General features: G+C 48.8%; 7 protein-coding genes and 1 non-coding gene across 8 annotated transcripts; 4 read left to right on the top strand and 4 right to left on the bottom strand.

Annotated features, from left to right (window-relative positions):
- Window positions 1-89: 89 nt before the first annotated feature.
- On the bottom strand, window positions 90-1,058 carry ASPVEDRAFT_142087 (aminotransferase class IV; the record flags this gene model as incomplete). The annotated part of the gene is made up of 1 exon (XM_040807798.1): window positions 90-1,058. One exon carries the CDS (start codon window positions 1,056-1,058, stop codon window positions 90-92), a length of 969 nt encoding a protein of 322 aa, XP_040673191.1.
- A 500-nt stretch (window positions 1,059-1,558) lies between these two features.
- On the top strand, window positions 1,559-2,251 carry ASPVEDRAFT_33651 (PaaI family thioesterase; the record flags this gene model as incomplete). The annotated part of the gene is made up of 1 exon (XM_040810763.1): window positions 1,559-2,251. One exon carries the CDS (start codon window positions 1,559-1,561, stop codon window positions 2,249-2,251), a length of 693 nt encoding a protein of 230 aa, XP_040673190.1.
- Window positions 2,252-2,992: 741 nt separating this feature from the next.
- On the top strand, window positions 2,993-4,687 carry ASPVEDRAFT_178051 (uncharacterized protein). The gene is made up of 2 exons (XM_040808803.1): window positions 2,993-3,248; window positions 3,303-4,687. The coding sequence occupies exons 1-2, from the start codon at window positions 3,059-3,061 to the stop codon at window positions 4,574-4,576; spliced, it is 1,464 nt and encodes a 487-aa protein (XP_040673189.1). The 5' UTR covers window positions 2,993-3,058; the 3' UTR covers window positions 4,577-4,687.
- Window positions 4,688-5,229: 542 nt separating this feature from the next.
- Window positions 5,230-6,222, bottom strand: ASPVEDRAFT_142240 (class I SAM-dependent methyltransferase; the record flags this gene model as incomplete). Its single annotated transcript, XM_040807818.1, has 4 exons — window positions 5,230-5,418; window positions 5,466-5,643; window positions 5,692-5,795; window positions 5,863-6,222. 4 exons carry the CDS (start codon window positions 6,220-6,222, stop codon window positions 5,230-5,232), a joined length of 831 nt encoding a protein of 276 aa, XP_040673188.1.
- A 278-nt stretch (window positions 6,223-6,500) lies between these two features.
- ASPVEDRAFT_56813 (CFEM domain-containing protein) lies at window positions 6,501-8,476 on the bottom strand (the record flags this gene model as incomplete). The annotated part of the gene is made up of 8 exons (XM_040815260.1): window positions 6,501-6,527; window positions 6,909-7,183; window positions 7,256-7,323; window positions 7,375-7,757; window positions 7,804-7,862; window positions 7,993-8,175; window positions 8,220-8,355; window positions 8,402-8,476. The coding sequence occupies 8 exons, from the start codon at window positions 8,474-8,476 to the stop codon at window positions 6,501-6,503; spliced, it is 1,206 nt and encodes a 401-aa protein (XP_040673187.1).
- A 409-nt stretch (window positions 8,477-8,885) lies between these two features.
- On the top strand, window positions 8,886-10,986 carry ASPVEDRAFT_46741 (cytochrome P450). The gene is made up of 7 exons (XM_040813630.1): window positions 8,886-9,118; window positions 9,165-9,256; window positions 9,305-9,338; window positions 9,391-9,589; window positions 9,646-10,032; window positions 10,089-10,533; window positions 10,584-10,986. Exons 1-7 carry the CDS (start codon window positions 8,902-8,904, stop codon window positions 10,725-10,727), a joined length of 1,518 nt encoding a protein of 505 aa, XP_040673186.1. The 5' UTR covers window positions 8,886-8,901; the 3' UTR covers window positions 10,728-10,986.
- Window positions 10,987-11,015: 29 nt separating this feature from the next.
- On the bottom strand, window positions 11,016-11,135 carry ASPVEDRAFT_t132. The gene has a single exon. It is a non-coding gene; the product is annotated as a tRNA-Leu (tRNA).
- Window positions 11,136-11,799: 664 nt separating this feature from the next.
- ASPVEDRAFT_56811 (uncharacterized protein) lies at window positions 11,800-13,476 on the top strand (the record flags this gene model as incomplete). Its single annotated transcript, XM_040815258.1, has 2 exons — window positions 11,800-11,821; window positions 12,149-13,476. 2 exons carry the CDS (start codon window positions 11,800-11,802, stop codon window positions 13,474-13,476), a joined length of 1,350 nt encoding a protein of 449 aa, XP_040673185.1.
- Window positions 13,477-13,674: the final 198 nt, after the last annotated feature.

The raw sequence follows: 13,674 nt of genomic DNA, 5'->3' as shown, positions 1-13,674 counted from the left end.
TGAACAGATGCGATTTCTCTCTATGTTCGGAAGTTGAAACCAGGCGCTTTCTATAAACAGATAGCATCGGAAGAGTTATATGCACTGTCTTAACTATTTCCATAATTGATTGCGAAGCTGTAGGATGGATTGTAATGCAAGTCCCAATATGCGTCCCAGACAAGCTTGGTGATAGGCCCGATCTGACCCCCATTTACAGGGTGGTCATCAATAGACGTAATGGGCATAATACCTCCAGCTGTGGAGCAGACAAACATCTCATCGGATTGGAAGGCCATTTCAACGGGAACAACCCGAACGTGGACAGGTATGCTATTCTTCCGCGCAATTTCCAGGACGGTCTTGCGAGTCACACCCTCTAACACGCCCCGATCGGGGGTATATAAGCCACCGTCTTTAATGATAACAACGTTATACCCGGGACCCTCCGTCAGGTTCGCGTCCCCGTCCGTTAGAAAAGGATAGGTTGCACCTCGATCAGCAGCTTCCAATAGGCCACGCACCAAGTCTCCCCACTGCAGGTTTTTGATGGTTGGATCTATCGCACCGGGGGGGACACGACGGACCGTTCTTGCAATAACCGCTTTTCCACCAGTCCGCTGCATTTCGGGCGGCATAGCCCAGACGTAAGGCTGGATAAACATGTATATCCTGTTGACGATATCTGTCGGCTTGGCTTGGCGGACGAACTTGAGGCCCCGGGTAACGATTATCTCCACATAAGCATCCCGAATCCCGGATTTAGCCACCATGTCCACCAATATCTGTTTGATTTCTGACTTTGGCAAGGGGAACTGAAGCCGTAGCTTCTTGCAGCTCGCCTCCAATCGGTTGACGTGGTCGTCAAGGCGGAAGAATCGTCCATCCCAGACGGCCGGGACGTCATAGGTTAGGTCACTATGAAGGAAACCCTGGTCTAGTAGCGGAATTCGTGCTTTTGACAAAGGAACTAGGTCCCCCTCGACCCAGGCAACCCCTTCGGCAAAAGGGTTGTTGCTTGCATTAAGCGCGGATTGCCGAGAATCGTACCCTGCTAGCACTGTGTTCATGGAGGACATAGTGAGGTCTGCTTGGTCGAGAACGTCCAGAAAAATGAAAGACAAAGAACGATGAATCTCTTCTACTGCGAAGGAGTTATTTTACTTCTTCCACCGGCTTGACAGCAACTGCAAGGGTAGCAAACTTATACCTCTGCTGCACATGTAGTATCGCTAGAAATTGGACACCCAACACAGCGAGACTAAATACCGCTGTTGGGGGCGCGTAGATAAGACCGGCCGCTTCCGACGACTAGATAGGCCTCTAGGGGCTCTGCCATGCGCGACAACTCCACATAACAGAAGCCAGAGTTACCCACTATTTACTAAGTCAATATATCTCCACGCCCAGAGATACACACCATTGTCAAAGCAAACAGTCGGTATTTAGGTCCTCCGCGTACCGTCAGTTTAGATCCCGGCAGACATGAAGAATTGGACAAAAAATGTTGTTGTGATTGGGTAAGTCACAAGTCTTACACAGTTACTACCTTGCAGCTATCCAAGGGCAGGGATCAAAAATGGACCTCAAGCCAGAGTCCAGAACCCAGGGCAGATACCTCGATTTCATCTCAAATGTTCCAGTGCCCAAGGAAGACCGGAAATTCTTTTCTGCTTCCCTCCCTGTGTGCGCAGCGCATTATTTCCGGGACAACGCATTGCCGCACTCGTACAAGCCGATCCCATTTCTCTCTCGATATAAAAAAGAAGATACCGCAGATCTGTTCTTCAATACTACTATCAACTCTTCCAATACTGTTCCCCACCTTTTCGCCCTGGTTCGGAAGGACGTTCTGGTTCCAAATCACGAATTCTTCACAAAAGCTTCACTAAGATGGCACGAGAAAGATTTTGAGGCTACCAACTATCCTCACTTGGTAGTCCTCTGCCACCTAAGCTCCGGTATCAATGGCTTCCCAAACACAGCACACGGAGGGTTGTTAGCTTCTTTGGTCGACGAAACGATGAGTATCTGCGCCGAACTGTTTCGAGAATCTGCTGGGCTTACGGGGATGAATTTGTACACCGCGAATTTGAATTTGTCATACAAGGCACCGGTTGTTACACCAGGGGTGGTCGTTATTAAAGCATCATTGATCCGAAGGATAGGACCAAAGTGGTTTCTCCTTGCTCTTATTCTCGATTGTGATGGCAAGGTTCTAGTGGATGCCGATGCCCTCTGGATCGAAGCCCGGAAGGTGGCGTGCTTATAAGAATTCGAATGTGAGCTGCTATCTAGAATAATCTATCTACGGCCGCGGACTTTTCCGGTTTAGTAAACACGAAGCTCTATCTCAACGACATGATTTTGTATGAGAATTTTCATTCTGCAAGTATAGAAAAGCTGATCGATATTGTAACTTGCTATTCTGGGGCCTCTTAGTGGCCCCAGCGCAACTCTCGGCTGAAAATGTGATTGGTTATCTGCCGAGCGGTTAGATTGAGTTTTTGCCAAGCCATCGAGCGCTTAGATTACGGTAGTTGAGGTCCGTTGCCTACCACCACCATACATTTTCTCCATTCCGCCCCCTTCCACCTCTCTTATCTTCTCCTGTTTAGGATAGTCCCGTCTCGTGCTAGTCGTCACCATATCCGAATGGACACCATGGCACACGACCAGTCGAATTTGTGGATTGCGGGGTTGAATCCGGGGTAGACCAGACTGGGCTAGGACTCCCTTCGCCCTCGAGCAGAATACTCACTTACTTGTGTGTCTATCAAAGTTTCCCCCATGCTCGTCGGTATATAATACCCCCTGCTCGCATCATCAGCCTAGTTCAGTCGTCATTCCAATTTCAACTCAACTATTTACTTCCAACAACCTTCATTCTTTATAGATAGGATTGTCTGTCGTCATTGCCGACAAAGCCACTGCCACTGCCGTTATGGGCTTCTCAAATGGTGAATCCAAAACGGCCGCAGATATGGAGGCATGTTTGACCACTGACCAGTGTCTCACTACGAGGCACACGAACGAGTCGATCAGCCAGGGCCAAGTTGAGCCGAAAACCCATTTCTCCATGCTTGGTGCCATTGGGATCCAATACTCCCTGACCTGCGCGCCACTTGCCATTGGGTTCTATCTGTCCATGGTCATTGGGCTAGGAGGCTCACCTGCGTACTTCTGGGGTTTCATCGTCACTGGAGTCTTCCAACTGTTTGTTTGCCTGGCCGTATCTGAGCTAGCATCTGCGATTCCACACTCTGCAGGTTCGTACTCTGTCACGACCCGTCCGACGTATGTTTAAAGCCCACTTTCTTCAGGTCCTGCATACTGGGTTATTTCTCTTGCCGGTACCAAGCACAAGCGCACAGTCGGTTATGCAGTGGGCTGGCTTAGCAATGCTGGATGGTTCTTGATCAACTCGGCGTGTGTTCTCTACCCAGCCGAACTCACTATGAGCTTGGTAGAGGCCACGCATGACAACTATGTTAGCAAGGCTTGGCATACCTACCTACTCTACGTCGCATTTGCGCTGGTATTCCTGACCATAAACTTGCCACGCGTCTTCAAGGTCCTGAACTGGATCGTAGTTGGGGTCTGCTTTGCCATCAACTTCACCGCGTTGTACCTCTTCATCAGCCTCCTGGTACGCGTCAAAACAAAACAGCCTGCTCAGTTTGTCTTTATTGAGTATATCAACGAATCCGGCTGGTCCAATGGTACGGTCTTCTTCGTCGGACTGCTGCCGTCCTATGCCTGTTTGGCCGCCTTCGATAACGCAACCCACCTGACAGATGAGATGGAAAACCCAAGAAAGCAAGTGCCGCTGGTGATCATTGGATCTTTTCTCCTGAGCTTTCTCACAGGTTTGCCAATGCTTCTGGTGTATGAGTTCTGCAACGTAGACCCTATCAGCCTGCTCACAGCCGTTGGAGGCCAGCCACTTATGCAACTTATGATCAACGCTTTCGATTCCAACACCATGGCTATCTTCGGAATGGTCATGATCATTCTTTGCCTTTGCGTTGCTGGTATTTCCTCTCTGGTCAGCTGGTCACGTCTGTATTGGTCGTCCAGCTGCGAGAGGCTCATGCCTTTTTCCGGCACCATGTCGAAATTGTCCTCCCGCGACAGCTTGCCGCTCAACTCCCTCTTCTTCAACACTGCCCTGACCCTTCTCATTGGTCTCATTAGCCTTGGCTCTCACACCGCTATGAACGCACTGCTTGGGGCAGCTAACCTTTGCCTCATCTCTGTGATTGTGGCCGCTCTTGGTCTTGCGTTGTTCAGGGGCCGCAAGAGGCTTGAGGAGTCACGATGGCTGAACCTCGGAGGCCTGACAGGCGATGCCATCTTCATTATTGCGACTTTGTGGTCTCTATTTATCATGGTTATGCTTTGCTTCCCGCTCTATCTGCCGGTCACCCCAGAGTACATGAACTGGAGCTCTGTTGTTTTCGCAGGTATCCTCTCTATTTCCGGTCTCTATTGGGTAGCAGTCTTCAGAAAACAAGCGCCATTATGCAGTGATCACCAGCCTGGCCACTCAAGGGAAATGCGCACAGCGAAGCGGAGCAAGTTGCAAAAGGAGTAATATTTAGGAATGTACTTAAAGGCATTTTATTCAACAAGCGGGCATAACAGAGCTTCGCACAAAGGCATATACAACTCGCATCCTGAGGGTAACCTGGATGGTCCTGGTGGTGCATAGTCTATTACTGAAACATCTCATTTATATTACTTAATTTTTTTTTCCTCTAACGCCTCCCAAAGCGAATAGCGTGGAGCCACATAAAATAAGCATTATCAGCGAGATTACCAAGGTAACCGGGTTCAACTAGTCCGCCCCGGATATCCAAGAATAATTCTACGTGTATAGAATAGGTATTATTCTTTATGTACTAGTCCCTACAGCCACTTCTTCTTATCGGTTCCCAGAGGTTTTGGCGTAACATCCTAATTACCATGATTAGCAGACGTATCATAAGCGAACTAGAACCCGATTACTTTAATTTCCACGCACGAGGGGCTTGTTCCTTTCAAGATATTTATAATATGGAATTTGCTATGTCCAGGACCAGGACTCATGAATATAAACTTAATTTCTTTCAGCTTGCGCTCCATTTTTCCAGCATGAATAGTACTTATAAAATACAAGTATCTCTATTCAGCATTAAGAATGACCCCATTTAGGTATGAATTCCAAACTGTAACTAGATTGTGAAGTTTGAAAGCCTTGCGGTTTCTTCAAAGATTTGATGGAAGCCTCATTCTAAAGCCAAGTATCTTCGGGAACTCAGTAAAGTTCTTCGACGAGTGTTCACGTAAAGGATCGCAGAAGCTTTCATCGAAATTGGTCTCCTCAAGCGCATCCATGGTGAGGCCTGCTTGGAAGAATGGAGCGAAGAGCTGGTTTAAAGGTCGATGGAACATGTACTAATACGTGTTATTAATTTATGTCATTTTTGAACTGATTTACTGACCGGCGACTCAAGCCCCTCTTTGAAAACCAACTGCCTGGCTGGAGGGACGTTCAAGTATTTGGTCATGACAATAGAGCGGTTGACTACTCGCTGGCCTGTCTCTGGGTCTTCGTGGACCATTATCTGGCGGGTTGCCCCAGATGTGAAGAACAGTGGATGAAGCAGAGTAGCAACAAAACTAAGGGAGTTGTCAGAGCTGTATTTGAAGAGAAAGCGTGGCACTCACCAGCCATTTGGCTTGAGCAGTAGTTTCAGAGACCTTGACAGCGGCCCCAGATCCTGGATGTCCATCAGAGCCATATTCATGGTAATGACGTCGAAACCGCCATTCTATGCGAGGGTTAGATTGTGAATCTGCGAGCGGAATTCGCCAATAAACAAGGCCTAAACTAACCACTAGGTCCGTGTTGTCTGCGATGAAGCTATCCCAGGATGCTTGGTCTGTGACATCAAGGCAGCGGTAGTGTATCCTTCCCCCGTATATAGAGCTGTCTGTTCGCGCCCTTGCACGGTCCAGCATCGAAAGAGCACCGTCGGTGGCAGTAACAGAAGCAGCTTCCTTTGCTAACCAGCGAGCCACTAAGCCATTACCAGTTGCAAGGTCTAACGCACGGAATCCTTCTGGTCGTTCAACTAGCTTTTCTAGAATAGGAAGTTCAAGGAAGCGGAAGTAGTCATTCCCTTCATTCTCCATTCCTTCATCCCAGTCAGAAGCAAACCCCTCCCAGGGGCCCAGTAAAGAATTATTCAAAGCCATGTCAGAAAGTCATTCAAATGGAGAATTCAGGCTGACGGAAGAAAAATCTGAAAGGAGCCTGCCAAGCCAAGAAGCAGATACGAGGCTCTACCCCGCTAGTCATCCTTTTTCATAGCTGTCCTACGTATCTCGCCTGTATAAGGGGACTTAAGTACCAGGAAAGCAAGTTCAAGATCCCCATACCACTCAGAAGGATTGACACACTCCAGAGTTGCCCAAGTACAGGACGGCAGTGCCACCGAAAAAGGGTCCGAGGTTCACCGTTTGGATAACTGCACTCATCGCTCACGAGCGGCGGGACGTTTCTGTATAGTTATGGGCTATGATAGGCTCGGTCGGATATTAGTAAAGTACAGCGGCAGGCTTTGACGAGAATCGCAAGCTTCCTCCTGGTCCCCGGGCCTGGGGTGTCATGCTTGCTATTCGTGGCCTACAGCGGGGGATGGGAGAAGCTGTGATGCCTAAATGATTCGATATAGTCCCAATTTAACCCAATACCGGTATCCTGTAAGCTTTTATCCGGCTTAACACGCATTTTCCTACGGACATAGTTGTCAGACATACACGTTGACAAAAGAACCCAAGGTCGAAGGCTGGCCATTTCACTAAAAAGGTGTAATATTACTTCAACAGTAAACTTTGTATCACCCTTAATTCCTGCACTCCTTCTTATCAGGCTCATGCACTAGGTACTCGGTATCCCTGTCAGGGCTCTCGCGGCGAATCGTGGTATCTATCGTCCCCAATACCGACAGCTCGAGAGGCGACCTCCTCCTCCTCCTCCTAGACGACGAGCGTCCTGGAGTGATATCCCGATAGAGTTGCTCTTCTTCTGTATACGGGGATCCGAAGCAGAGGTGGGCGATTTTGCGGTATAACCGACGGATCGGAGGCAGATTGATGCAGACGATGCCGGTGAAGCATTCAATTATAGACCAGTAGGAAGTTGGGACAGTATCATCTAAAGCGGCTTGTTAGTTTACTTGGACTGGGTAGAGAACAATGTTAATTGGGCTAAAGGAGTTGGCTATACATGTAGCGTTGGTGGTTGTTCCATAGGTGATGACGACTCTGAGCCGCAGGATACTGACTATCGTTATACTGACACCAGTCAGATAGGTCAAACAAGGGTACGCAGACAAGGCAACATACAAGAATCCAAGACCGAACATCCACAAGAGCATAATCTTCCTCGACCAGCTCACAGAAAGCCCTGCTATCTTGTGGAGCGGGAGGCCAATAACCGCCAGGTCAAGAGCAATGTTCACTGCCGCGTTGCAAATACCAAATATGTTGAAGTTGAGGCATGATCCCTTAGCTTCGCCGTGCCACTTGTTCCAGATGTACGTGACAGGAAGACAGTTGAAAGCAATCCCGAAGGTGAAGACGAAGAAGTAAACGATGTTGATAGCAATCAGCACCCAGTTGGCGCGGCGGATGCCTTCGCTCGGAAAGAGGCGCAGATACAGACACAAGAAGGCCATTTTCGTAGAGGCGAGGGCAGGCGTGTAGCAGAGTTGCAGGATCCATGTGAACTGGGAAGTGAGCCATTGCATATTGAGTAGGGCCGTAGGAGCATACCTTCACGATGCGCGTAATGTTGTCGAATGGAAGCGTCCAGATATCCTTTCCATAGCCATCTCTAGCCACTAACAAGATCAGGATGTGGTCTGCACTTGAAGGAACGACCTACTCGGATATTCGAGCGAACCCATTGGAATGGCACATAACTATTCTGCATCAGTTCTTCCTTCTCTGTCTCACCACTACGGTGCCATACCAATGCCAATATAGCAAAAACATCCTCTGGCCCAAAGTGCCGGCGCGACTCCCAGCACCGAACAACCGTGGCAGCTATCGCAAGGCTCATAAACACACTTGTGACGATGGGCGTGATGTGAGAGATATCGCGAGGCTCGACTCCGCACATTGTATTCGAAGCATTCTGCGATGCTGTTCAAGTCAGCACTGTCAGTGAGACGGTGGTGGTTCCATACTCAGCGCTTCTTTCACCGTGCATGCCCCCAGAATACAGCCACTGATGTTTTCCAGCAGAGCCGGGTCTTCGCAGATGCAGCGTGTATCTGTCGGGGAGCAGGATGAATCCACGATGCCTTTTTCCATGCATGAGGCCTCGACGATGTTAGTCCATTATACCAACCAGGTCGGTCCAACCTACCGCGCACGACGGCATTTCCTGCGATGCAACTACAGTCACTACAGCCCAGAGACTCAATATACGAGCCAAGAACATGGTGGCGGCCACAATGGTTTGGTTCAGGTCCAGTATCCGGAGACGAAGCAAGCAAAGAGATGGATATAGGCCAACTCCAACAACCGCCGATGTCCACAGATTTTTACACCATTCGCACTTATCGATGATAATTTTGATTGAGTCCCCCCTTTTGCCATCCATGCGTTAGCGCCAACTCTGGCACCAGATCTGCGATCTCGTTGGCGAACAGATCGTGAACTGACCAGGATTAACAAATAGCGGCTTGTCGAACATTTCGCTTACGGCCGACTGCCCGCCACATCTCACGACGGCTGTTTCGCATTGATGGTAGTTTTGGAAAATAGACGAACCTGTGAGGCCTGGATTCTGTGTAGTTGCGCCATAAATTCTACGCCATAAGGCTGCAGGTTTTCCTCCATTGCATCGAATTTCTCCCGCCCGCGATGGATCTTGCCACGTTGAATACGGCGACACTGGCGCAGAACGCGATCATCGGCCTCCTAACGTACGTGAGTGTGTGGATCATCTACGCGCGATGGTTCCATCCTCTCTCAAGGTTTCCTGGCCCGTTTTGGGCTTCCGTGTCGCGAGTCTGCACCATTCTCCATGTCCTCCCTGGCGATTCCGAAAAAACGCAGAGGAAATTGCATGATAAATACGGTATATCCCTTTGTATAGTTTTATAGACCTTAGCTGAAACGTATAGGACCCATTGTGCGCATCGCACCGAATGAATTGGTGACCAGCGATCCGCAAGCAGTCAAAACGCTCTACGGCGTCAAGTCGTCCACTGCAAAGGTGATTTTTTTTTCCTTTTCAGAGTGTTATATGTTTACTGACCATCAGACCGACTTCTATCTAGCTTTCCGACCACCCTGGGGTGCGTATATTTGCCTTGCAAATGCAGGAATCCAACTGACGAGACCTGGCAGCGCGATATCCAGACCACTTCTCCTCTGCTGGCGGAAAGCAGCACGCTGACCGTCGGCGGATTGTGACAAATGTCTACTCAATGACCAGTATCCTCCAGTCGGAGCAGTATATTGAGAAGTGCATCGACATTTGGATCAAGAAGCTGGGGGATATGGCCGATCGGAAGGAATCATTTGACCTGTGGTTATGGACTCGAATGTAGGCACTACTTATCTATCTGCTACGATAGTTCCAATCTGATAATACTCCATCAGGTACGCCTATGATGTCGTCGGCGAGCTTTACTTTAGCAAGATGTTTGGCTTCCTTGAAGAAGGCGGCGACCATCTGGGATACATCCAGGCTGTGGACGACTTGATCCCTATCCAGTTCCTGGCTGCAAACATGCCAACTTATATCCGTGGCCTGTTCATGCTTACGGGGATACTCTTCTCGAAAGTGCGTCGTGCATTAAAAGCCCTGGGCGATTTGACCGATGCAACAAATGCAATGCTGAAAAGTCGACTGGCGGCCCTCGACTCAGTGTCTACAAAACCACAACGAGCGGACATTCTGGGGAAACTGCTAGACATCTCCCGCAAGGATGGGGAGAGACTTGATTTTATTCTGGACGACATCAAAATGGAGGCCTTTGGTGCATTGTATGTCCCCAAAAGGCACAGCGTGTTACGGATTTAATGGCTAAGACAACCAACAGCTTTGCAGGAAGCGAAACAACAGCCCTGACCCTCTCTGGGATCCTTTACCATATCCTGCGTGACCCTCGGGTTTATGCAAAACTCACTGCTGAAATCGATGCCGCGGTGCAGTCAGACCAGCTCACGATCCCGATTACATATAACGAGGCCAGTAAGCTCCCATACCTGACTGCCTGCATCAAAGAAGGAATCCGCATGCACCCTGTAACAGGAGTTTCATTCCCACGACATGCACCGCCATCTGGATGCCAGATCGGCGGGCACTGGGTTCCTGGGAATGCCAGGATTGGTGTCAACCCGGCCATTGTCCAATTTGACAAGACGGTTTTCGGCGACGATGCAGATGTCTTCAGGCCTGAGCGCTGGATAGAAGGGGATGCAGTCGAGATGGATCGGTATATTATGCATTTTGGCATGGGATCGAGGACTTGTCTAGGGAAGCATGTAAGTTATTCACCCCAATTATTTGTATAAGCTGGTGCTGAATTGTGTAGATTGCCATGTGTGAAGTCTACAAGGCCATTCCGCGCCTTTTAATTTCCTTTGCCCTGGAACTTGCGAGTGATGAGATGCATACGACTTCATATTGGCTGCATAAGCCGGTTGCCATTGATGTCAAGGTTCGGCGGCGAAGTTAGGGTACTATGAAATATGATATGTTCGATAGTGGTTATAGCAGTCTGGAAACGCATTATTCCCATTTGACTTTGTCCAGTTCTTACCCATTGCTGATCGTGCAATGTCATAATGGCTGTGAAGGAGAGGTATCGCAGGTGTTAAAATAGGTCCGAAAGCGTGTCAAAATACATCTTCGGCACGATAAGCCCTTTCATATGAGGCGTCATCGAGATAGCTGTATCATTAGCGTGCCTATAGATAGGTAGGTACGTGGGCGAGAATGGAAAAAAAAAAAGAAAAGAAAAAGATGACAAGGGTGGGATTCGAACCCACGCCAAATTAATGACGCGGAAACTTGATGAGATCAAGAGAGGGATCCGAGTTAGGAAGCCTTAACCGCGCGCCTTAGACCGCTCGGCCACCTTGCCAGTTGATGAAAAACGTGGATAACTTTTGCTAGACCAGCGGTAATTAGCATTAGCTGGCTTACGAACTGCTTCCTATTAGTACTTTTTGTTGACGGAAACTCAACTATTTATATCATGTACAGTGTTTTTGTGATGTATCATTGGTAATAAGTAATATAGCCTCGGGTTTCGGTATTCTGTATTCATGAAAATGTTGACCGGCTCAATATTAATTGACCGGGCCTTATTGCGCGTTGTTATATATTTTTTCGCCGGTGCTCCACTAATGAAAATCTTCAAGGTCTTCGGCCAACTTATAAACCTACTTCTTTAGCATGCCATCTACTAATATACGAATTAGCCATGACAAGACCAGTCTTTATAAATAATATACGGGGATTCACAGGCTTCCCAGACGCCCATTTCCAACGCTGTATTCACTAGATGGTGGACACCCTATAGGAAAAGAGTCGGTGATTGATCCGGCTTTCGGTGATTGCGGCGTCTGTTCTGATATTAATCAATGTCGGTTTATTAGAAGACCATAGATAAAACTGAATTTTTTAGGAACTGGGGTTTGACATTATGAATTAAGAATTAAGTTGCTAACGTGAGGTACTGGGCAATCTGGAGTATGAGAATCAGATTTCGGGCTAGGAGCACGTCATCATACAGGGCATCTTACATGGAACGAGCCAATAACCGAGGTATGGGAAGGCAAAAGGCTGGAGGGATAGGTGGATTCCACAGGCCGGACTGGATGCAACTCAATCTGCTGCTCTGGGCTCTCGGAGTCGAGCTCGATCGATGAGGGCAGCCCTAATCCGGCATTCCCGGTGTCTGATAGAGGGCGTTAGCTCCCACGATATTCAAACACCGAAAATCTGCAAACTGAATTGCATCTATGTTCTATACTTTATATCTTGAATATTCTTCATGACTTCCTTTACCTTTCTTAGAGATGTCTCAAGAACCCAGGACCGACCGAACATGCGACGACAACGACGACTCTCGAGTGAATACTGTTCACGAAGTTGAATCTTCCGCCCCATCCACAGCGCAAGCACAAGTCTGCAATGAGCCCCCTGATGGCGGATACGGCTGGGTATGCACTGTCGCAGCTGCAGTCATCAACGCACACTCCTGGGGCTTCAACTCCGCCTACGCAGTCTTCCTGGCATATTACCTGGACAATGACATCTTCCCCGGAGCAACATCTCTACAGTATGCATTCGTGGGCTCACTCAGCATCAGCGTCCTGATGCTCACCTCCCCGATTGCAACAATCGCAGTCCGCGAGATCGGGATTCGACCGACCATGTTCTGCGGCGTTGTTCTCGAGACAATCAGCCTGCTATGCGCGAGTGCAGCGACGCAGATATGGCACCTATTTCTCACGCAGGGGATTGTGTTCGGGATGGGTTTAAGCCTCTTGTTCATCCCAACCGCTGCAGTTGTTCCGCAGTGGTTCACCACCAAACGATCGTTAGCGAGCGGCGTCTCCCTCTCCGGTGCTGGGATGGGAGGTCTGATTTATTCGCTTGCGGCATCGGCCATGATTCACGATCTGGGATTAACCTGGACCTTTAGAATTCTGGGCATCATTGCCTTTGTGGTCAACACGAGCTGCACGCTTCTGATCAAGGACCGGAATAAAGACATCGGGTCGAATCAGGGTGCGTTTGATATGATGCTGTTCAAGAGGTGGGAGTATATCCTGCTCCTGGGATTCAGCGGGTTCACTATGCTGGGATACTTTATCTTGATTTTCACCTTGGCGAACTTTGCAAAGTCCATTGGTCTTGATTCATCCCAGGCTTCTGTTGCTAGTGCCCTCTTTAACCTGGGACAGGCACTTGGTCGACCGCTTATTGGATACTTTAGCGACGTCACTGGCCGTATCAACATGGCTGGCTCGATGACATTAATTGCCGGTGTTCTTCCGCTGGTTGTTTGGACCAATACCAGCAACTACGGTGTATTGATCTTCTTCACGTTCGTGGAGGGCCTCTTTGCTGGCAATTTCTGGGCAACGATTGCGCCGCTCGTGGCGGAGGTCGTTGGGCTTAAGAACGTGCCCTCTGGTCTGAACTTGCTGTGGCTTGCTATTGTTATACCATGTACGTTTAGCGAGGCGATTGCATTGGAGATTGTTGATGGGACGGGGAATTATCTTGGGACTCAGCTGTTTACGGGGTTTATGTATATCGCTGCGGCGGCGTGTATGTGGGCGCTCCGGGGATGGAAGATATTGCAGAATGAGGCAGCAGCAGCAGAAGGAACGGATGCAGCTGGAATAGTGAGTAGACATGTGTATTTTGGTGAGATCTGGATCAAGTCTTTGAAGTGGGCGAATGTTTAGATGCCATGTTTACATAGAACGAGAGTCATAGAAAACAGGGAAGCTCCATATCGGAATTAATACTGATACCAAGAGCAGTGTCCAGGAAACCTCAAGGAGAGTTTTAGGAAAGCTCTCAAGGATCTAGCAGCTCCATTTTTGCCCGAGAACTCCAGACGGAATTCAATACCTATTTCCCTTGATGAATTCGAAGTACAA

Source organism: Aspergillus versicolor (assembly GCF_001890125.1).
Source record: "Aspergillus versicolor CBS 583.65 unplaced genomic scaffold ASPVEscaffold_13, whole genome shotgun sequence".
Lineage (NCBI taxonomy): Eukaryota > Fungi > Ascomycota > Eurotiomycetes > Eurotiales > Aspergillaceae > Aspergillus > Aspergillus versicolor.
The sequence above is the reverse complement of the archived record's forward strand: the minus strand, read 5'-3'. Positions and strand labels throughout refer to the sequence as shown.

Bases quoted from the DNA above. Each gene is read 5' to 3' on its own strand.
- ASPVEDRAFT_46741 (XM_040813630.1), top strand. From the start codon at position 8,902: ATGGATCTTGCCACGTTGAATACGGCGACACTGGCGCAGAACGCGATC. The intron at 9,257-9,304 runs GTGATTTTTTTT...ACTGACCATCAG, and splicing joins TCAAGTCGTCCACTGCAAAG to ACCGACTTCTATCTAGCTTT. The intron at 9,339-9,390 runs GTGCGTATATTT...GAGACCTGGCAG, and splicing joins AGCTTTCCGACCACCCTGGG to CGCGATATCCAGACCACTTC.
- ASPVEDRAFT_178051 (XM_040808803.1), top strand. From the start codon at position 3,059: ATGCTTGGTGCCATTGGGATCCAATACTCCCTGACCTGCGCGCCACTT. The intron at 3,249-3,302 runs GTTCGTACTCTG...CACTTTCTTCAG, and splicing joins TGCGATTCCACACTCTGCAG to GTCCTGCATACTGGGTTATT.